The sequence below is a fragment of the Hirundo rustica genome, chromosome 13 (genome assembly GCF_015227805.2).
Source record: "Hirundo rustica isolate bHirRus1 chromosome 13, bHirRus1.pri.v3, whole genome shotgun sequence".
Taxonomy (NCBI): domain Eukaryota; kingdom Metazoa; phylum Chordata; class Aves; order Passeriformes; family Hirundinidae; genus Hirundo; species Hirundo rustica.
Window position 1 is genome coordinate 19,612,279 of NC_053462.1, and position 21,177 is coordinate 19,633,455.

Sequence of the window (21,177 nt, forward strand, 5' to 3'; positions counted from 1 at the left end):
CAGATGTTCAGTGTAAGTTACAATGAAGCCACTCATCTTTCCTTTCAAAACTCAAGCTGATTATTTTGGTGAAGATACTCAAAACTTTCAAGAATCCAAATTTTCCGCCTTTGGTTTTGAGCGTGATTTAAAAATGAATAAAATACTCCCATAAAAGCAATTGGGAAACGTCATGTGAGGAAGCTAACTGGGTAATTGCAGGTAAGGTGATGCTTAGCAGGCCTAGGATTTTAACTTGTTTTGAAGAATCTGTAACTCCACAAAAGCACCCGAGTAGAGTTTTTTCATGCTCTGTTGTTGCACTACAAGAGAGAACAGGACTGGGGCTCTCTGGAGACATTTGAGCTTCGTGGACAAGAATGGGTTTCAGTCTTTCATTGGAATAATTCACAGCCACAGAACCCTTTTTCCTCTCCAGGTCTCCTAAGTCGCTCCAAGAACGGAATTTGGAGAGTGTCTGGTGCGTTCGGTGCCTCCGTCCTGCCGCCCTCTCGCCCCTGGGCCTGACGAGGTTTTGGTGCTGTTTTCCCAACAGGTCATTCCCCTGCTGCAGGATTTCCCTGCCGTGCTCCGGGATCACCTGCTGCTGGCCCTGGGGAGGTTCCTGGGCGCCGAGCCCGGCGCTGCCCCTGCAGGGAGCCTGTTCCAGGTGCTGCTGCAGTGCCAGGAGCAGCCCAGCCCCTCCTGCTTCCTGCTGGCCCAAGCACTCCGGGCACAGGCCCCCATCCTCAGCGTGCTGGCAGCCTGCTGCCCGGTGAGTGCTGGGGGAGAGCCGTGCCCAGCCGTGCTCTGGGGGGATCTGTGACTGTTCTCATGTTCCTGTGTGCCCAGCTGTGCTCTGGGGGGATCTGTGACTGTTCTCATGTTCCTGTGTGCCCAGCCGTGCTCTGGGGGGATCTGTGACTCTGTTCTCATGTTCCTGTGTGCCCAGCCGTGCTCGGGGGGATCTGTGACTCTGTTCTCATGTTCCTGTGTGCCCAGCCGTGCTCTGGGGGATCTGTGACTCTGTTCTCATGTTCCTGTGTGCCCAGCTGTGCTCTGGGGGGATCTGTGACTCTGTTCTCATGTTCCTGTGTGCCCAGCCGTGCTCGGGGGGATCTGTGACTCTGTTCTCATGTTCCTGTGTGCCCAGCCGTGCTCGGGGGGATCTGTGACTCTGTTCTCGTGTTCCCACGTGCTCTGGGGGGGATCTGTGACTCTGTTCTCATGTTCCTGTGTGCCCAGCCGTGCTCTGGGGGGATCTGTGACTCTGTTCTCGTGTTCTAACGTGCTCTGGGGGGATCTGTGACTCTGTTCTCGTGTTCCCACGTGCTCTGGGGGGGATCTGTGACTCTGTTCTCGTGTTCTAACGTGCTCTGGGGGGATCTGTGACTCTGTTCTCGTGTTCCTGTGGGGCTCATTCTCCCCTCCCACCGTCGAGGGCAGGCGTGAACCCGTCCTCTTGGCGTTTGCAGGGTGCAAACCTCATCTCGTGCCTGTGTGTTTGGATCATCACGTCTGTGGACGATGGCACCAGGGCCGAGGCAGCCGCCCGCGGCCGGGGCCGGGCGGAGGGTCCCCGGTGGGACCTGCAGGACCTCGCTGTCCTCTGGAAAGTCTTCCTGAGGAGGCAGAAGAGTAAAACGCTCCTCAACGGCTTCCGGCTCTTTCTGAAGGTGAGGGAATGTGGTTTCAGGGGTTTCAGGGGCGTGTTTGATGCGTCTCACGCCACCTGGGCCTGTAAATCCCCCTCTGTCCTGCTTTGTGCCGAGGATAACCTGGCTATCCACTGAAATGCCCAGCCACATTGGGAGTTCATCCAGTTATCACAGATTTGTAGATCCTACATCAACCTCGCATGCAGTTTCAACAAATTAAAGCTTCATTGTTCTGCTGCTGAGGAAGACAAAATCTACGTTTTTTGAATGAAATAATAGATGATTTTTTTTTTTAAGCATGATTTATTTATTGAGGTAATTTTGGGAGTTTGTAATCATCTGGTTTTGTGTCTTACAGGATTCCCCTTTGCTGCACCTCCTGGAGATGTATGAACTGTGCATGAACTGTAAGAAGTACAACGAAGCTAAAACCAAACTGGCCGAGTTTCAGGAGAGCCTCACACAAGTAAGGAAATTGATTTTCTCTAAACGTCATCGCTGGGATTTAGCAGCCAGGCTTTCCACACACTGCGCCCCGTCTCTCCGTGCAGATGCTGTATTTAGCAATCCTTTCCATCCCGGTTTTCTGGTTCCCTCAGCGTGCTGCTGACCGACATTCCCTGTCCTCGGCGGTTTTCCTTCCTGGATTTCAGGCTCAGGCAGCTCGGTTCCCTTTCCCAGATGTGCTTGGGAGGGCTCCAGCAGCGACAGGGGCTGTTTGTCCAACACTGAATTCTCTCTGGCCGTTCGTGCCCCTGCCCACATCTCTGGTGGGCTGCTGTTCACCTTCAGCCCAGCACCCCTGGGTGCTCCCTCGGCAGTGCCAGGGCCCTGTGCCCCTGCCAGGTGCCCCTTCCATCCCCACACAAGAGCACCAGGGAGGGGAACACCCTGTGTGGGGCTTTAATCTTCTTTTCTTCCTGTCAGAGCCGGGATTAACGCACGGCAGCCGCGGTTTCGTGTTTGGGCTCGGTGTTTGTTAGTAATTAGTTATTATCTATTTACAGTCTCACGAGCTGTGAGCTCTAGCTAGCAAGTCAGAAAATTTCCGAGGTCATTAATTACCCAGTAACGAGGTGACACCCATATTATTTATACTTTTAACCCAGTAATGACCATCCAAGGCCTGCAATGCAGACCCTTTCACCCAATTAGAAAAAACCACCCAAAACCCAGAAGAAGAAGCTGAGGAAGGACTCAGACAACACCCCAAATCCTCCATCTTGCCCCATACATATTACTGTTCACTAAAACCTTAAATTCTGAGTTTTCTACCCTGTGAGATGACACAATTCCAGTCAATCCACACAGCCCCAGCGCCATCACTCAGTTTCGGGAGCCCGTTCCACGGCCTCAGAACAAATGCGGCGCTTTCGTGAGGGCCAGTGCCTTTTAGGGACAGAAACCTGAAATTCTCAGCCTGCAGGGCTCCAGCACTCCCGACCCTGAACCCCTTCGTTCCCGCAGCTGGCGGCTGCAGGAGGAGCAGCCCCCGAGGTGCCGGGGCCGTGGCTGGAGGCGCAGGCGCTGTTCCTGCTGGAGCTGATGCTGCAGCAGTGCCGGACGCAGTACGAGCTGCGGAAGCTGCTGCAGCTCCTCGCCGCGGCAGAGGGCCTCCCGCTGGATGGTGAGCGCAGGGGGAGCCGCGGCAGGGCTGAGGGGAGCTGAGCCTCTCGGGGCCCCCCTCCTCAGCTGTTTGTTCCCTTGCACCCAGGCCCCTACGTGAAGCGGCTCTGTGCCCTCAGCGAGGCCCTGAGGGGCTCCTCCATCTCCATCGGCCGCTCCATCCTGAGCCCCTGCAGCCTGGAGGCGTTCCAGAGGGAGTGCAGCTCCATTCTGGAGCAGCTGCAGGAGCAGGGAATGTTCAGCCTGGCTCGGGAGGTGGCGGCCCTGGCTGAGCTGCCCGTGGACGGCATTGTCACACACGAGGTACAGTGCGGTCGGTGACGGTCACCTCTTCTCCCTGCTGCTGCCGGGACCGAGGATCCGGCTCCTCAGCCTTCCTGAGACGTTAATTTTTTTGTGATTTTTTAATTTTAAATGCAAGTGCACCAAACTGTAAGTGCTGAGCTGCAGGGTACAGGACAACTGTCCTTACTCTCTTGCTGTTTTTATTTGTATGCAATCAGTTTTATTTAGGGAGAAGAATAGATGGGCTTGTCCATCAGGGGGTGGAGCAAGACGGTCTTTAAGGTCTCTTCCAACCCAAACCAATTCTGTGACTTGTTGCGTATTGGGGCTCTTACCTAAATCCGGTGTTTCAGTGCTGGCCATCCTGTGTGGCTCGGAGTTTTCTTTTTGGAAAGATAATTGTGATAAACCTCTGTGGACTTCACAGGTTCTGAGAGATCTCCATCATCTCAGAGACACTGGGCAGTGGCATCAAGCCCAGACAAGAGCCGGGTTCTGGGAGAAGTGCCACGACACCTTCAGCAAGCATTCCATCTGCAGCCGAGCCGCGGCGCGCTTCTTCCTGCGCCAGGCCGACGACGCCCGGGAATCCTCGGGGCAGGAGAAGGCGAGCAGCGTCACGGAGAGACAGCTGCTGCTCACCCTGGCCGGGCACTGGCTGGCCAAGGAGCCCGAGGTGTCCGTGCAGGAGCTGGAGGAGGTGGAGAAGCGGATCTGGCTGTGCCGCGTGGCCCAGAGAGCGCCGGCCGAGGGCTGTGCCGGGGATCCGTCCTTCGGCAGCCTGGCTCGGCGCTTCTCCTTTGCCGAGCTGCCGGCCCTCAACACGGCCGGGCGCTGCGGGCTGCAGGCTCTGGCTGCCAGGGAGCCGCGGCCGGGGCTGGAGCAGCGGGCAGCGCTGGGGACGGAGCAGCGGGCAGTGCTGGGGACAGAGCAGTGGGCAGCACTGGAGCTGGGGCCGGAGCAGCGGCCGGAGCCAGAGCTGGGGCCGGAGCAGCGGTTGGAGCCGGAGCAGCGGGCAGTGCTGGAGCTGGAGCAGCAGTCAGACCCGGAGCTGGGGCCGGAGCAGTGGCCAAAGCTGGAGCAGCGGGCAGAGCTGGGGCTGGAGCAGCGGGCAGAGCTGGAGCTGGGGCCAGAGCAGCGGGCAGCACTGGAGCCGGAGTTGGGGCTGGAGCAGCGGTTGGAGCCGGAGCAGCAGTTGGACCCAGAGCAGCGGGCAGTGCTGGCCGCGCTGGTTGGAGCCCTGCTGGACGAGGGCAGCGTGCCCGAGGCCGCCCGCGTGTGCCGCTACTTCCAGCTGTGGCACAGGGACGTGTCCCTGGCGCTGCACTGCAGGGCCCTGGCCGCGGGCGAGGCCGGGCTGGAGCAGCTGCAGCCCGAGCTGCGGGCGCTGCTGGCGGGCACGGGCGAGGCCAGCGGAGCCAGCGGAGCCCCCGGCTGTGAGTGCCCCCTGAGTTCACCTGCGCTGCCTCTCCTCTCTCCTCTCTCTCTGCACCTCCCCAAAACCTCTGTGTCTGGTTTCTCCTCTCCCTGGTTGGTTACTGCTGTGTGGAGGGGGTTTGAAGCCCTGCACGCTGTGTGCTCCGGGCAGGGTGTTCTGTGTACAGTTCCCAGAGATCCCGAGCATTTCGTTTGTTGCAGCTCTCAGTTCTGGCCCAGTAAAGCAGCACTGGGCTTTAATCCCTGTCCCTGCTTCTAGAAAACACACTCTACTAATGCTTTTTCTGTAGCTGAAGCAAGGAAATGCTTTAATTAATATGCTTTTCTGACTCCTTTGTGCGTTACGAAGGGTTTAGTGTTCCTTGCTTAACAGCAAGGCTGAGGCTGGGAATGTTTATCTGCGAAGTTCTCTGCGTGTCTGTGCAGTCTGAGTTTCAGCTGGAACATCCCTCTCTCATAGTGGTGTGTAAAGCTGAACAGACCCAGAGGAGCGTAAATGAATCCTCACCCACCAGCAGGGCTGCGGAGCCCTTGCTCAGTCCTGTGCTTAGAAATTTTATATCTGAGATGTTACTGAGGATATTTGTGCTCTGTTACATTGTTTGTACCCTGAAACAAATGCAAAATTTAAAAGTTCAGAGGGGTCAAAAAGCTCAGTTTTCAAAGATTGAGAAAGTTTATGGAGTTGCTGCAGATTTGGGAGCCTTGCCCAGGTGCAGGGGAGCCGTCTGCCTTTATGAGGTGTAGGAATTGATGTTTTTGTGTTCCCAGCATCCAGCCCGGAGGACTGGACCCCTCTGGGGGCCCCGTGTGGGGACGATGCCGTGGTGGCAGCACTGAAGGCGCTGGCAGAGGAGTGTGTCCATGGCAGGGGCTACTGCAGGCAGGTGCTGTGCCTCTACGAGCTGTCCAAGGTGAGGCCAGGCTCTGCTGGGGCTGGGGAGGGCAGGCCAAGGGGGGAAGCTCCTGGCCAGGGGCCCTCCTGCAGCTGCAGAGGCTGAAATTCCAGCCTTTGTGCGGAAAAGGGCCAGAGGCTTCCTGGGCATGAGGTGCTGGGATGAGCTCAACTGCCAGCCCGGCCCGGGCAGGGGGGGTTTGGGATGCTCTGATGGATTTGGGGTGCTCCTGCAGGAGCTGAGCTGCTCCTTTGGTGATGTGCCATGGTTTGGGATGCTCTGACTGGGATTTTGGGTGTTCTGCAGGAACTGGGCTGCTCCTCTGGGGATGTGCTGTGTGTTTGGGATGCTCTGACTGGCATTTGGGGTGTTCCTGCAGGAGCTGAGCTGCTCCTTTGGTGATGTGCCATCAGGGTTGCTCTGATGGATTTTGGGTGTTCCTGCAGGAGCTGAGCTGCTCCTCTGGGGATGTGCTGTGGGTTTGGGTTGCTCTGATGGATTTGGGGTGTTCCTGCAGGAGCTGAGCTGCTCCTTTGAGGATGTGCCATGGTTTGGGATGCTCTGACTGGGATTTTGGGTGTTCTGCAGGAACTGGGCTGCTCCTTCGGGGCGGTGTCGGCGCGGGAGCCGCGGGAGGTGCTGGCGGCCATCCTGGCGCGGCGGGGGCCGGAGCGGGGCCGCAGGGCCCAGGCCTTCATCTCCTGCCAGGGGCTGTCCCCTGCCACCGTGGCCCCGCTGCTGGCACAGCAGATCACCCAGGAGCTGCTGGCCTCGGCGCAGGGAAGAGGTGGGGACACCCCTGGGCTGTGCTGGGGCTTGGTGTCTCCTCAGGGAAGAGGTGGGGACACAGGTGGGTTTGGGCTCTGCCCAGGGAAGGGGGCCAGGCCTGGGTTTGTGCTCTGGGTGGGATCTGTGTGTCCCAAAGCAGCCCCTGCACTCTCAGTCCCCCAGCGCTCGGCACAGCCAGGGGTGTCTGAGCAGCTCTGCTCTCTGAGCGTTGTCTGCCTCACGTAAAGTTCTGTACAAATGTTCATCTGCGGTTACTCCTCTGTGCAGTAGTTAAGGTTGTGTTTTTGTGGGCATGAATTTAATATTTTTTTTAAAAAAAAAAAGGATTTTTAACCCTGGTCTTTGCTGCCCTATGTCATCTGACTTGGGAATATCGTGTGCATTTCTCTGTGTAAAGCATGACAAAAGGTTTTCCCCTTTCTTTTTTCCTTTGGGAAATGAGGGGCAGCTGCATGGTTGTCCAGTAGGGTTTTGTTGGGTTGAACTGCCAAAAAAGTGTTTTCTGACTGTTAAGTTTGAGCAGTAACACCCGAAGTGATTTTAGGATTGCAGTCCCAAGTCCTCAGTCAGGCGGGATGACACCGGATTGGTTTGTGGGGGTTTGTTAATTAATGATAAAACAGAACAGGAGTTGAGTTCTCTCCTGCACAATGAGCAGTGGTGACAGGATTCTCTCTCTGGCCGCAGGGCAGAAGCAGGTTTGGAACCCTGCAGTGGAGAGCGAGGCGCTCCTGCAGCTTGCCAAGCTGTGCCCGGATCACACCTTGGTGGGGATGAAGTTACTGGATAAAATCTCCTCTGTGCCCCGTGGGGAGCTGTGGTGCAGTGAGTAAATGGCAAATCCTGCCTGGTGTAGCCTGTGTGTGGCTAACGTGGCATTAAACTCGCACTCGGAGGGAGGGCTGCTGCTGCTGATCTCGAATTTGATGCTCAGTAGAGCTGAGGATACGCACAGCAGTTAAGAGTGTTGCTTGAGGGTTTATTTTCCAACAAAATTCAGGGTTTTGTGCTAGGCAAGAGGTGGGAAACGCAGCCAGGAGTGACCTGAGCTGTCGTGGTGGTTTGATACAGAAGGGGCGTTGTGACTTTGTTCATATTCATCAGTTAGACACTGGATTTCCAAACCCAGCTGCAGAGCTCGTGCCCCTCCTTTTCCGAGCGCAGAGCTGGCAGGCAGTGCACTGATGATGTGTTACACTCGGTCAGGAGGAGGCTGGAACTTTTGTGGGTTTTGCGCCTTTGTGTTTTCTCTTCTGGAGAGAGGCAATAACTCACTTCCTCAGCCCTTTAACCCAAACTCCAGAATCGCTCTGCTCTCCAGTTACAGAGCTGCTGATCCTGGCCCACAGCTGCTTCAGCCTGACGTGTCACATGGAGGGGATCACACGCGTGCTGCAGGCAGCTCGGCTGCTCACCGAGGAGCACCTGGCTCCCAGGGAGGAGTACGGGCTGGTGGTGAGTGTGTGTGGGGCAGGGGGCTGCAAAGGCTGCCTCTGCCTGTGTCTGTCTGTCCAGGGCTGCCTGTCCCTGTCCCTGTCCCTGTGTCCCTGTCCCTGTGTCCCTGTCCCTGTGTCCCTGTCCCTGTGTCCCTGTCCCTGTGTCTGTCCCTGTGCCTGTCGCCGTCCCTGTCCCCGTTCCCGTGCCTGTCCCCGTCCCTGTCCCCGTCCCTGTCCCCGTGCCTGTCCCTGTCCCTGTCCCTGTGCCTGTCCCTGTCCCTGTGCCTGTCCCTGTCCCCGTCCCTGTGCCTGTCCAGTGGCGACTCAGCTGCTGGGGAATGTGCTGCTGTGCTGCTCTGTGTCCCTGGGCTCTTTGGCATCTTTAATCGGTGCCTTGAAGGAGCTCCTGGAGCCTGGGCTCCGTGGGACGGTGGCGGTGCCAGAAGCTTTGCTCCCTATTTTTACGTGCTCAAACGCTGCCCCTTCACCTCCCTGCGGAAGAGAGGCAGTCTGGGTTGGTTTGGGGGTGCCCCGGAGCTCCAGGGGAGCGCCTGCAGCCCGGGTGCCTGGCGCAGCCCCGGCAGGGGATTGTTCCCTTCCCGGAGCTGCTGAGGTGCCCCGGCCGTCCCCAGGTGCGGCTGCTGACGGGCATCGGCAGGTACAATGAGATGACCTACATCTTCGAGCTGCTGCACCGCAAACACTACTTCGAGGTGCTCATGAGGAAGAAACTGGACCCGGTACGTGAGGGAGTTGTGTGGCTGCGTCAGAAGCTGGTCTTTACACAGGGTGGAACTGTCTGGGCGTTTTGCTTCCTGAGTGCAGGAACCGAGAGTCAGGTTTCATAGAAATAATTTAATGCTGGGGTTTATTCTCATTTTGGTCGAACCAACCGTTTTTTCCTAAATTAGTTCAGGGCTACAACGAGGGCGGCGCTGAAACTTAAACTTGGCATTGGCAGAGTTTTCACGTCCTGCTTTGCTTTTATTTGCAGTTAAGGTTTCAGGGGGGTTTTAAAAGCCATAAATATTGATAGCTTTGTTTAAGTAAGCCGTACAGAAAGGTCCCATTTTGGCATCTGTACGTAAGGAAACGCACAGGCGCTGGATTTTCGTGCCCAGCGCGGCTGTGGGAGTGCTGCTGGGTTTCGGGGCGCAGCGGTCCCTTTTCGGGAAGGGCTGGGCGCGGGAGGCGGCCGAGGCCGTGCTCAGCGTGTGCCCCGTGTGCCCAGAGCGGGACGCTGAAGGCGGCGCTGCTGGACTACACCAAGCGCTGCCGGCCCGGCGACAGCGAGAAGCACAACATGATCGCGCTGTGCTTCAGCATGTGCAGGGAGATCGGCCAGAACCACGAGGCCGCCGCCTGCACGCAGCTCAAACTCATCGAGAGCCGGCCCTGGGGTGAGCGGGGAAGGACGGGGAGGGGGACAGGGAGCTCCCGAAACGGCCCCGGAGGCTCCTGCCCCGGGCGGTTCCCGGGCTGCTTTCAGAGCCGGGACGTTCAGGACTCTCCTGCTGGAACATTCCCGTGGAGCAGGAGCAGGCACGGGCAGGTTTCCCTCAGCCCACGGTGGCTCTGCAGGGGTTCTGTGAGGGGCTGGGGTCTGTCCGTGTGACACCCATGGGGTGAGCTCTGCAGCGTGGGCACCCAGCGTGGGCTGTGCCAAGGGATTCCTGAACAGATCTGGCACTGGTAGGTGCTGGGATCTGCCACAGATGGGTGGCTGTGGTTTCCTTCCAGTCTCCAGTCCCTCGACCAGGCTCCAGCAAAGCTTCAGTCCATTAACTGGACAGGCAGCGTCTTCCTTCCTGCTTTTTTTCGATACATAAATTTTGGTTTAGCTTGTTGGTACTTTACGAGACAACACCAGGGACAGGATTGGCACTGGGAGGGAGTTCTGTAACTTGCTTTGTCACCTTTATCAATAATTGGTTATTCCTCCTTTTTTCCCGTTCCAGAGGAGTCTCTTCAGGATGTTGCAAATTTAAAGAAGCTGCTGCTGAAAGCTGTGACTCTCTTCATTGATGCAGCAGAAAGTTACTCCAAGGTAAATTGGGATGGGATGGGGAGGGATGGGGTGGGGATGGGAATGGGAATGGGGATGGGATGGGATGGGATGACCTGTGGGCAGCCTTAGGAGTGCATGAGCAGTGGGCTGGGCTGGGAGAACACACGGAGCTGCCCCAGGGAGGGTGTGCAGTGCAGGAGGGATCTGTGTCTGTGCAGCACGGCGTTACCCGAGTGTGCTGTGCTGGCCCCTGCTCAGGCTTTAACCCCTGGGATGGGTTCAAAACTGTCAGAGCAGGCACCATGAGCTTAATTAGCAAGGATAAACAATTAAAGTATTTAAACCCAAGCGTAATTATGATGGAAGCGCTCGTGGGGATGAAGCTTTAAGTGCTGGAATACGATGGCTGTGAAGCTGCAGTGCTCTCAGGGACGTTCCCAAGTGCCCCTGGGAGCTCTCGGGCTGCTCTGTTGCAGGACTCGTGCGTGCGGCAGGCGCTGCGCTGCCGCCGCCTGACGCGGCTCCTCACGCTGCAGCTGCACTTCCTGGGCTCGGGGCAGAGCACCAGGATCATCAACCTGGGCAGGCAGGAGCTGCCCGCGGCCATCCTGGCCTTGCCCAGGTTCTACCAGGTGAGCTGGGCTCCCCCAGGCTCCCTGTGTCAGGGAACCGCGTGGTCACTGCTCCTTCTGGCCTCTGAGTCCTGTGATGTCACCTCGTATCCCGTGGGATGGAGGGACGGGACACAGGCAATGGTTCCCAGTGCCAGAGGCAGGGATGGATGGGATTTTGGGCAGGAATTGTTCCTGGGAGGGGTCAGGCCCTGGCACAGGGTGCCCAGAGCAGCTGTGGCTGCCCCTGGATCCCTGGAATGTCCAAGGCCAGGTTGGACACGGGGGCTGGAGCAGCCTGGGATGGTGGGAGCTGTCCCTGTCCCGGGGCCGAGGAAGGTTGTTCACAGTGCTTTGTCACCCCGTACTTCACAGCTGCTCTCGAGAACAGCACAAGGGGCGGGTGCAGCAGACTCCCCAGCACTGAGTCTGGAATGTTCTGGGCAATCCCCTCGCTGTTCTGCTCTCCCTGCAGGCAGCCATCGTGGCCGAGGCCTACGAGTTCCAGCCGGACTGGGCCGAGGTTCTGTTCCAGCAGGTGATCACCAGGGGCGACTTCACGTACCTGGAGGAGTTCAAGCAGCAGCGGCCGCTGCGGCCCGGCCTGTTCGAGGAGGTGGCCAAGAGGTGAGTGAGGGTCTGGGGGCAAAGCCCGAAGCTGCACAGGGCCCTGAGAGGGGCAGGAGGAAAGGGTTAAACTCTTCAAGCTGTTACAGGACAAGGGTCACACCAGGGACCTGAGGTGGAATCCCAGAATGGTTTGGGTGGGGAGGGACCTTAAGGGACACCTCCCACCGTCCCAGGCTGCTCCAAGCCCCAGTGTCCAGCCTGGCTTTGGAGATTCCAGGGATCCAGGGCAGCCAGAGCTGCTCTGGGCACCTGTGCCAGGCCTCACCCCCTCCCAGGGAAGGATTTGTTGGTAGGGTTTGGTCCTGAGCACAGCATGGAAGTCGCTCTGATCCAGCCTGGTCCTTGAGCTGGACAGGGAGGGAGCTCAGGGCTGGGCAGAGCAAATCTTTAAAACCAATCAGAGCAAACGAACAACAGGAGATCCAAGTGCAGGTGTCCAGTACAACCTCCTGCTGAAGATGTCACTCTTGCAGGCCCAGAGCAGGAGCCTCAGGGCCTGGGGAGCCTCCGTGTGTCAGCTCCATGTGCAATCGTTCCAGGGTCAAACAGCAGCCCCCCGCCGACGCTGCCCTGAGGAACCTGAAGCGGTTCCTCACCCACTGCGAGGACATCTACACCTACTACAGGCTGGCCTACGACCACAAGTTCTACGACGTGGTGAACTCCCTGCTGAAGGACCCTCAGACTGGCTGCTGCCTCAACGACCTCTTAGCCAACTGAATTCCACCTGAATTCCTCTTATCCAGCTGAATTCCAGCTGAATTCCAGCCTGGAGCGGACTGCAGGGTCAGTGCTGATGAACACAGATTCTATCACTCACTGCTCACAGGGCTCTGCTGCTCTGCAGAAATTACTCCAGAAAACCAGACAGGGTTGTAAGTATTTAAAATGCTGAGACTGCGCTAACCTAAAATTGTGTGTTGTATAATAAATCTGTAAATCTTGCTGTTTATAAATCAATTCTTTGAGTAGTCGCCAGCAAACACTGACTGGCTCAGGTGGGGCAGAGATCCAGCAGCTCTTTAAATTAGGGGCACGGGAGAGGGAGCACCCCAGGAATTGTATCCAAAGAGGCTGAAACAGGCGTGCAGAAGGTCCAGGGGGTGGAATAAGCAGAACCAGTGAAGGTTTCACGTACCCAGTAGAATAATGTGTTCTTTGAGTCCAGACTGATCTCTGAAGTCTTGTGCAGCTTTGAACAGCACATTCCTAATTCTGCTGGCTTGGAGTAAAAGAAATAATCACATGCAAATGTATTTTTGCAGGCATTAAACACAAATTCCTTTCCAGGCCCAAGCCATGGGCACGCTCCCAGCACAGCTCAGCTTTGCAACTCTCCCTCTTGAGGTGTTTTTCCTGTCAGGCCCCAAAAGAACCGCTCCAAGGCCAGCCTGCTGAAGTCCTCAATAGTGATTTTTATTAAATTAGTTGCTTTATAAAACATTGCAGATGTTGTAATTGTTAACATAACAATTTGCCCAACTGTAGGAACTGCTGCAGTTTGCTAAGCAAGTTTGGTTTTTAATGAAAGAAAACGGCCGAGTTGTGAGAGACCCACCACAACCCAGGAGAGCCCCAAGGAAGTCGTGTGGTTTGTTTTTTTTTTTCTTTTACACTTAACCCCTTAATTAACTGTTAAAGAACACCCAACCCAGACAGCTGCATTAGTAGAAATTTAAATGAATGGAACTAAACTTCATCCTGGAGACACAAGTGTGTTTTGCCTTGCTCTGCCCCAGCAGGTGCTGTTGAGGTGTCAGGCTCTGGAGCAGTGGCTGTCCCAGGGGACACGCTCCCAGGTGCAGTATTCCACGCTGAAGTTAGCAGTTCCCTTCCCAAAATACTGAAATCCTCAAGCTCTAACTGAAGACAAAGCGACTGGAACTCTACGTGCACACCCTGCCCTTGCTGCAAACTGCTCGTGCTCAGCCCTGGCCCTGGAGCAGGGACAGTTAAGGCCATGTCATGGAGCTGTGCTGGTTATAATCCTTCACCTTGTTCCAATTCTTTCCCAATTTAGTGGCTGTTGCTATAAATGGCAGCAGTGCCCATTATCAGAATTTTGGGTTTTTAACTGCAATTTCCAGACCTTTTCCCTTCTATCCCCGCCCGGAGCTTCCGCCCGGACCCGGCACCTCCAGCCCCAGCACACAGATACTGCAATTCTGATTGTAGCATTTGGCAGAATTTAGAGGAAGAAAGGTTGTGCTACATGTTTAAGGGATTATGGGCAACAGAAAGACAACAGAAGGGAGATAAATGTCACATGAAGTCTTCGAAGTCTTGTACGTACTCGCCGTCGTAGCCGCCGTAGTCGGCCAGGTCGTCTTTCATCGTCGCCTTCAGCCCCCCACCAGGCACAACGCCTTTTTTCTTCTTTTTGGCTTTATTCTGTGCCAAGAGCACGAGGATGGTTATTTGGACAGGCCCAGAGCTCTGTCATCTCCCCAGCTGGGGTCAGCCTAGAAGCTCTGATGGTTTCGCCCCACACATTTTCTCTTCCTAGGAAAGCTGTGACAGTTCCGGGTGTCCCCAGCTCCCTGCACCACAGCCCTGCCCTCCTTTTGCCTCTCATCCTGTTTCCCCTGCACTCTCAACAAGTCACTGATAAATGCAGGGGAGCCCCAAGCAGGGGCTGTGACCCCTGAGGAAGAGCCCCAGTCTTACCTTCTCTTGTTTCTGTTTTTCACTGCATAATACTGTCAGAGTGTTTGTGATCTTTTTCAAATCATCCACCTCCACTGCATCAGGAAAAAAAAAAAAGGAAAGAAAAAAGATTCCTGATCAATGTTGTTCTTATAAGGCAGTTAAATAACGTCCACAGTCTCTAAAACTAGAAATAAGCATTAGCGTAACTATGGGCAATGACTTGATTTAAATCAGCTGAACACAGAGTGGGTGGTTCTGGTCCTTACAATCCCAACAAGGATTCCAGCTGGTTCCTTGGGAGCCTGAGCATTGTAGAAGGTAAAACTTGCAAATAAAGTTACAGAGCACAAGATTCTTACTGAGACATTTGAACAGTAAAACACGGAGACAGTGAAACACAGTAAAATGTATCAAAAGGAGCACTGGATTAACAATAAACTATGCTGTTTATCAATAAATGGTGCAGGAGGCTGGGAGTCCCTCCTGTTGGGAGCTCTGGAATCCCTCTGAGATGGAAGCTGCCAGCTGGGATTGTGGCTGTACCCAGCTCCAGCTGGGATCACGTTACCCCTCGCTGAAGGACAACTGGGAACATCCCAGCCACTGCTCCAGCCACCAGGGCACTGGGAACAGGAGTTTCAATTACTTCATCTCTGTATAGTTACAGGCTGAAGTCCAGAACAGTTAATCTGCACTTCCAGAATTACATGAACTCCATTTTGTAACAGTTCCCCTCCAAACGAGGTACTCAAATTATCCACCTCAGAGAATTTACTCTTATTATTTTAGAAATGGCTTCAAGGAAAGCACGCAGGGTTTAGATTGGCACGAGAATCCCCACTTTTCAGGTGACTGTCTCTAACCAAGGTGCAGAAGAGCAACTCCTGCCTGAGGGGAGGCTCCTGGCTGGGGTCTGTGGGGATGGAGTGGGGTCAGGGCTCTGTGTGGTAGCAGCTCACGGAGCCATCCCCTGTGAACGCCCTCGCAGCAGGGCTGGGGCTCTCTGCACTCACAGGAGATGCACACGTCCCGCAGCAACGCTTCCAAGAACCCGGCGTAATGTAACGACTTCTCGTACTGCGTGATCTTCTCCTTGAGGAGCTTCCCAAATTCCGTGAAGTCGTCTTTTGAAGAGGGATTCATGGCATCTATTCCACAAGTGCTATTTACACCTGCAGGGACAGGCAGGGGTGTCACAGTGAGCCCTAAAGGGGACCCAGCTCCCTGCACAGCCAGGGCCCAGCCCTGCCCTCACAGCAAGGAAGGAAGTTTGCTGCAAAACTCAGTAGTTTCTCAGAATCCCGGAGTGATCCGGGTTGGAAGGGACTTGGAAGCTCCTCCAGTGTCACCCTGCCATGGCAGGGACACCTCCCACTGTGCCAGGCTGCCTCAATGGGGATCCAGGGATGCAGGGGCAGCCACAGCTGCTCTGGGCACCCTGTGCCAGGGCCTGCCCACCCTCAGGGAACAATTCCTGCCCAAAATCCCACCTAACGCTGCCCTTTGCCAGCAGAAAGCCATTCCCCCTTGCTCTGTCACTCCACACCCTTGTCCAAAGTCTCTGTCCAACAATTTCTGAAGCTGAGTCAAACTCAGCAGTCTGACCCGGCTGTTCCTGTTCCCTGGACAACCCGCACCAGGCAGCTCGTTTTCCCCAGATGAGCAATCCCTGCCTCCGCCTCCCGAGTGCAGAACTCAGCCGGTTCTTTGCAGCTGCACGCCGTGCACAGCCCCAAGCACTGGCTGAGCACTGAGCTGAATCATTCACCACCACGGAGAATTCCGTGTTTGAGGAACGCTGCTGTGCCTCAGCACCTTTGCTACTCCTGTGTCCCCCCTGTGAGCCGGGAGCCAAACGCTGCTGCTGCTTTGCAGGGCCCCACGTGTCTCGGGGGCCGCTTCCTGCTGCTTTAACTCACCGAAGGTTTCCTTGGCCAGCTCCAGGTCTGACTCCTCTTGTAACTTCTTTAGCCGTAGTTTGTCTGCCAACTGTTCTTCTGCTGTGAGCTCCTTCTGTTCCTCGGGTGCCTCTAACTGCAGGGGAAGCACGCAGGAGAAGGTGGCACCGTACAGGCACGGCGCCTTCTCCAGAGCACAGCACCACCCACTGCAGCCGCCGCTGAGGGCACAGGGGGAGCCTGGAGCCCCTTCCCTGGAGTGCCAGGAATCGGTCATTGCACCCCACTGCCGCTCCTGCCTGTTCCAGCGCTGCACACGGAGGAACTGGGATCGCACTGATCCAACCACTGGTTCAATTACACAGGAATTAAAGCGCCCAGCCCCGGACAGGAGCATGTCCAAGACCAAAGTTTGGTTTATCAGACGAATCGAGACCTTTTCAGATCTTGCTCAACCTCCAAAAAACCAAATCAATCCCACCCCCTGAATTTTATGTGACCCAGAAGAAAACAGGAGTTACCCTTTTTTTAAGCTCCTCTTGCTTTTTCTTCTGTAGCTTTTCTTTTTCTTTGATTTTTTCTGCTATTTTCTTTTTTTCCGAAACTTTTGGTTCTGTAGAAAGTGGAACAACAAACACAGCTCTCAGAAGTCTGACGATTTTTTTTTCCCCACAGCCACAGAAACACTGAGCACAGAGCCGGAGAGGTTTCTGTTAGAGCCAGCCCCGCTCAGGTTTGACCCTCACACACCCCCGGATGCAGCCAGCGTCTGCTCCCATGCTGATACAGAGCCAGGGGTTATCTTTAAACCTCACCTTGTTTTACCTCTGTCTCCTTCACCTCCTCCTCTTCCTCCTCATCGTCCCAGTTATCCTGCAAAACAGTTGAAGATTCTTTTACAGACACCTGGAACCCCTTCCAGTGCCGCAGCCCCACTGATCTGGTGTCAAAGCAAGAGCCACAGGAGCTGTACCTCGGCGGTTTTTGGAGCTGTCCACGCTGCTCGGGGCCAGCAGTTACCACGAAAAAGGCAGGTTTTGGTCAAACTATCAGCTTGTGTCAATAATTACAATAGCCAGGTCACAACCAGTCAACCACCACCCACATAAAGAGGACTTTATTCTCATTTCTGGGATGGTGAGACACCCATCACCACCGAGGGACGGGCACAGCAGAGCCCTGCTGGAAGCCCCCGGCCCAGAGCAGCACGGGCTGTGCCGCCCACGCCAGCCCAGGGACCCTCTCCCGTGCTGGGAGAGCACTGCCGTGGCTGCAGGGGTTTCCTGCAGAGCCCCACGTTCCACTGGGATGTGCTGATCCCAGCAGGGACACAGCCCAGCCCGGGTAATTGGCACTTGCAGGGGACTCGGCTTCCCTTCCACATTCCAGCCAGCTGACTTGAATTTGGAGCAGCGTGATTTCAGCGCACAGCTAATTAAGCTTGTTACACCCACTGCTTAAACAGCTCCACTCAGCACCCAGGAGCTGCCTCAGGCCTGGCCAGGCCGGGAGTCAGATGCAAACTGCAGAGGAAGGGCAGCCGGGAATGAGCTGGCATCATCCATGGCACCGGGACGGCTGGGAGACTCCACAGGGGCCACGGGGGCAAGGGCAACGCCGTGAGAGGCTTATAAACCCAGGGAATTCCAAATCCTGCCAGCCAGGCCTGGTGTATAAACCACCGAACACCAAATCCTGCCAGCCAGGCCTGGTTTATAAACCCAGGGAACTCCAAATCCTGCCAGCCAGGCCTGGTGTATAAACCCAGGGAACTCCAAATCCTGCCAGCCAGGCCTGGTGTATAAACCCAGGGAATTCCAAATCCTGCCAGCCAGGCCTGGTGTATAAACCACCGAACACCAAATCCTGCCAGCCAGGCCTGGTTTATAAACCCAGGGAATTCCAAATCCTGCCAGCCAGGCCTGGTTTATAAACCCAGGCAATTCCAAATCCTGCCAGCCAGGCCTGGTGTATAAACCCAGGCAATTCCAAATCCTGCCAGCCAGGCCTGGTGTATAAACCCAGGGAACTCCAAATCCTGCCAGCCAGGCCTGGTGTATAAACCCAGGGAACTCCAAATCCTGCCAGCCAGGCCTGGTGTATAAACCCAGGGAGCTCTCTTGGAGGAACTGCCTCAGTGCTGTGTCCTTGCAGTGACACAGTAATCCCAGAGAACATCTTTATTCCGGTATTTCAACACTGTTTCTGTGTCCTGAGGACACCAGGGCTCGGGAACATCCTCCCCACAGCCGGGCTGGGAGCTGACAGGGACTGGGCACCAGGATGGGAGCAGGCACTGCCCCGCTCCGGCTGTGCCAGCACTGAGTCAAGAGATGAAAATTCCCTGGCAGGAGGCCCAGCCTGTGGGAAACGTGTGCTGGGGAACACTGAGAGGAGTTCTGTTACCAAAGGTGCTAATTTTAAACCCGGGAAGTTGACGTTTCCCAAATTAACAGTTACTGCGAGTTCACTGCTAAAAACCCTTCCAAAATACAGATCTGCAGACACAAAGCACGTTCCAAAATGTGAGGTGCCCTCAGAAAGCCAGGGTCAGAAATCAGTGTGCTGCTGCTTTAGACCATGTCACTTCCCACACATGGGGATTTCCCCAAGTGGGCCCTCAGCAGATCCAGAGCCTGAGCAGGGCCTTTGGGAATCTGGCAGGAAGAGCAAATCAAAGCTAAATAAACCAAAATAAACCACCTTTCTTTGCTGGATCCTCTCTAGATGCAGCTCTGGCACTAAATCCATAATCCCTTGGAAATAGTTAAGCAGCTGCATCCTCACTACATGTAAGATGCAAAATGTCTCCCCACTGCCAGAGGGCAGGGATGGATGGGAGATTGGGCAGGAATTGCTCCCTGGCAGGGTGGGCAGGGGCTGGGATGGAATTCCCAGAGCAGCTGTGGCTGTCCCTGGATCCCTGGCAGTGCCCAAGGCCAGGCTGGACGGGGTCTGGAGCAGTGGGAGGTGTCCCTGCCATGGCAGGGGAATGGGATTCACCATCCCTTCCAACCCAAACCTGGCTGGGATTCCACGTGGGGAATGTTTGTTCCTTCATTAAACAGGCAGAGAGCCCTCAGGTGTCTCCAAGAGAACCACTCTGGCCCAGCTCTCCTGGACACATTCTATCCAGCAAGGAAAGCTTCTCACTTGGTACCGAAGGAGCAAAAGCAAATGTCACAGTCGAGCTCCAGCTGCCAGTCACAGCTGTGTCAGTCACACCTGTGTCACCTCCACGCTGCCCACACTCATTGCCAGTGCCTGGAGCTGCTGCTCACACACCTGTCCTTGTCCTGCTGCTCTAGTGTGACACCTGGGGACTCTGGGCTGGGGCTACCACTCAATTTCAAAAGGAAAATTACACACAGAATCACAGAAATTTGGTGACTTTAGGGTTTTTAAGAGAAGATGAACTACTTTTTCCGTACTGTTTATGAGAAGAACTCCACCTGAGCCCCAAGAAAAACTCCTGGTGCTTTTCAGAGGTGCTGGTAACAGTGTACTCAAAACCAACCCCGAGTCCTCAGCCAGTGTTAGTGTCCCAGGGCTGGAGGAAACAAAAAAGGCCTTTTCTAGTTGCCTTATTCTACTTACAGAATGCTGGGATGGTTCGTGTCCCAAGGGACCTCAGAGACCACCCAGCTTCACCCTCTGTCGTGGCCAGGGACACCTTCCACCGGACCAGGATGCTCCAAACCCCGTCCAACCTGGCCTTGAAACCCATCTGGGGTGCTCCCTGTGCATTCCCTGGCATCCCTTCACATTATCCACGTGGACACGGAGCAGACAGAGCTTTCCGTGGCAGCACCACCCTGCCAAGGCCTGCTGGAGCCGGGCAGCAGCAAACAGCCTTTGAGGGAGCTCTGCCTTCAGAACGATCACGCACGCGTTTTATGCCCACTCCCGTGCAGACACCGCGCCGAAACGCGGCAAAATCCCGCCTGGTGGTGCGCGGAGGAGCAGGAAGATCAGGTGGAAAAGACGTGCAGAAGTGTCAGGTCAGCAGCAGAAGCACCAACACAGCACCGCCGTCATTAAACCCGTCCTGACGCCTCCCCGCTCACAGCTCAGGGCCCGAACGGCGGCAGGACGCCAGGGGAAAGCGCCCTAAAGCCTGGGAAGCAGCTGGGGAGCAGCAGGTGGATTCCCCGAGCAGGAGACACTCCAAGAGCGTCATTCTGACCCCTCCTGCCCCGCAAATACCACGGCAGCGACCCCGGCCGCGGTTAGGGACGGCTCGGATCTCTCGGCATTTGGACTCGTCACCGTGACCGATCCCGGAGTCGCGGCCGCGCGGGCGGAGCCGCCGGGACCCGAAGCCGCCGGTGCCCCGCGGTGTCCGGCCCGGCCCCGCCGAGCCCCGAGCCCGGCCCGGAGCCGCGGAACCCGGCCCGGCGGGGCCCCGAGCCCCCGCCCCAGCGCCGGCCCCGTCGGGGCCCGCGGCCCCGCTCTCGGCCGCCATATGGCAGCGGCCCGCCCGCCCCCGCCGCCCTCACGCCGGGCCCCGGAGCCGCCGCGCCGCGGGGCCCGCCCGGCCGCACCTTCACGTCGTCCTCCTCATCCTCGCCGGCCCAGCGGTCCCCGGCCACCCCCGGCACCAGCCGCTTCGCTACCGGCTCCACCACCTCGAAGCTGTCGGCGTCTGTGGGGAGAGGAGCGCGGGTGAGCGGCGGGGGGCGGCGCGGGGGAGCCCCCATCGGCCCCGGGCCCCGCGGCCCCGCCGCACCCACCCCACGAGTCCGCCGCCTCCGCCGCCATCTTGGCCCGACCGCGGCCGCCGGGCAGCGCCGCGCGGGGCACGCCGGGAATGACCCCGCCCCGCCCCCGGACACGCCCCCAGAGGCGGGGCCTGAGCGCGCGGCAGCGGGGCGGGAACGGGAACGGGATCGGGAGCGGGAACGGGATCGGGAACGAGATTGGGAGCGGGATCGGGAACAGGAACGGGAACGGGATTGGGATCGGGAACGGGATCGGGAGCGGGATTGGGAGAGGGATCGGGATCGGGATCGGGATTGGGAACGGGATCGGGAACGGGAACGGGATCTGGAACGGGAACGGGATCGGGAACGGGAACGGGAACGGGATCTGGAACGGGAACGGGAACGGGATCGGGAACGGGAACGGGATCGGGAGCGGGATCGGGACCCAGACCCGCACGGGGACCGGCATCCCGCTCCCCCGGCCGCGGTCCCGGGGCTGTCCCGGGGCACAGCCCGCCCGGCGCTATCGCGGGGCCGCAGCCGCGGGAGCCGCCCCGGCCCCGCCGCACGCA

At 56.9% G+C, this 21,177-nt stretch overlaps 2 protein-coding genes across 2 annotated transcripts in view; one reads left to right on the plus strand and one right to left on the minus strand.

Moving 5' to 3' along the window:
- Positions 1–12,351, plus strand: part of SPG11 (SPG11 vesicle trafficking associated, spatacsin) — a 31,039-nt gene extending 18,688 nt beyond the window's left edge. Inside the window, 16 exon segments of the mRNA XM_040077309.2 lie at positions 536–754; positions 1,455–1,655; positions 1,996–2,103; positions 3,105–3,264; positions 3,352–3,566; positions 3,976–4,984; positions 5,757–5,899; positions 6,470–6,668; positions 7,358–7,495; positions 7,992–8,125; positions 8,739–8,846; positions 9,338–9,506; positions 10,065–10,153; positions 10,591–10,746; positions 11,201–11,352; positions 11,895–12,351. Of these exon segments, the coding sequence (XP_039933243.1) occupies positions 536–754; positions 1,455–1,655; positions 1,996–2,103; positions 3,105–3,264; positions 3,352–3,566; positions 3,976–4,984; positions 5,757–5,899; positions 6,470–6,668; positions 7,358–7,495; positions 7,992–8,125; positions 8,739–8,846; positions 9,338–9,506; positions 10,065–10,153; positions 10,591–10,746; positions 11,201–11,352; positions 11,895–12,075 (3,381 nt within the window). The 3' untranslated portion in view covers positions 12,076–12,351.
- A 399-nt stretch (positions 12,352–12,750) lies between these two features.
- Positions 12,751–20,712, minus strand: EIF3J (eukaryotic translation initiation factor 3 subunit J). Its single transcript, XM_040077643.2, has 8 exons — positions 20,636–20,712; positions 20,447–20,547; positions 16,718–16,775; positions 16,424–16,515; positions 15,924–16,038; positions 15,018–15,176; positions 14,023–14,096; positions 12,751–13,746 (listed from the first exon to the last, which is right to left on the minus strand). Exons 1-8 carry the CDS (start codon positions 20,661–20,663, stop codon positions 13,618–13,620), a joined length of 756 nt encoding a protein of 251 aa, XP_039933577.1. The 5' UTR covers positions 20,664–20,712; the 3' UTR covers positions 12,751–13,617.
- Positions 20,713–21,177: the final 465 nt, after the last annotated feature.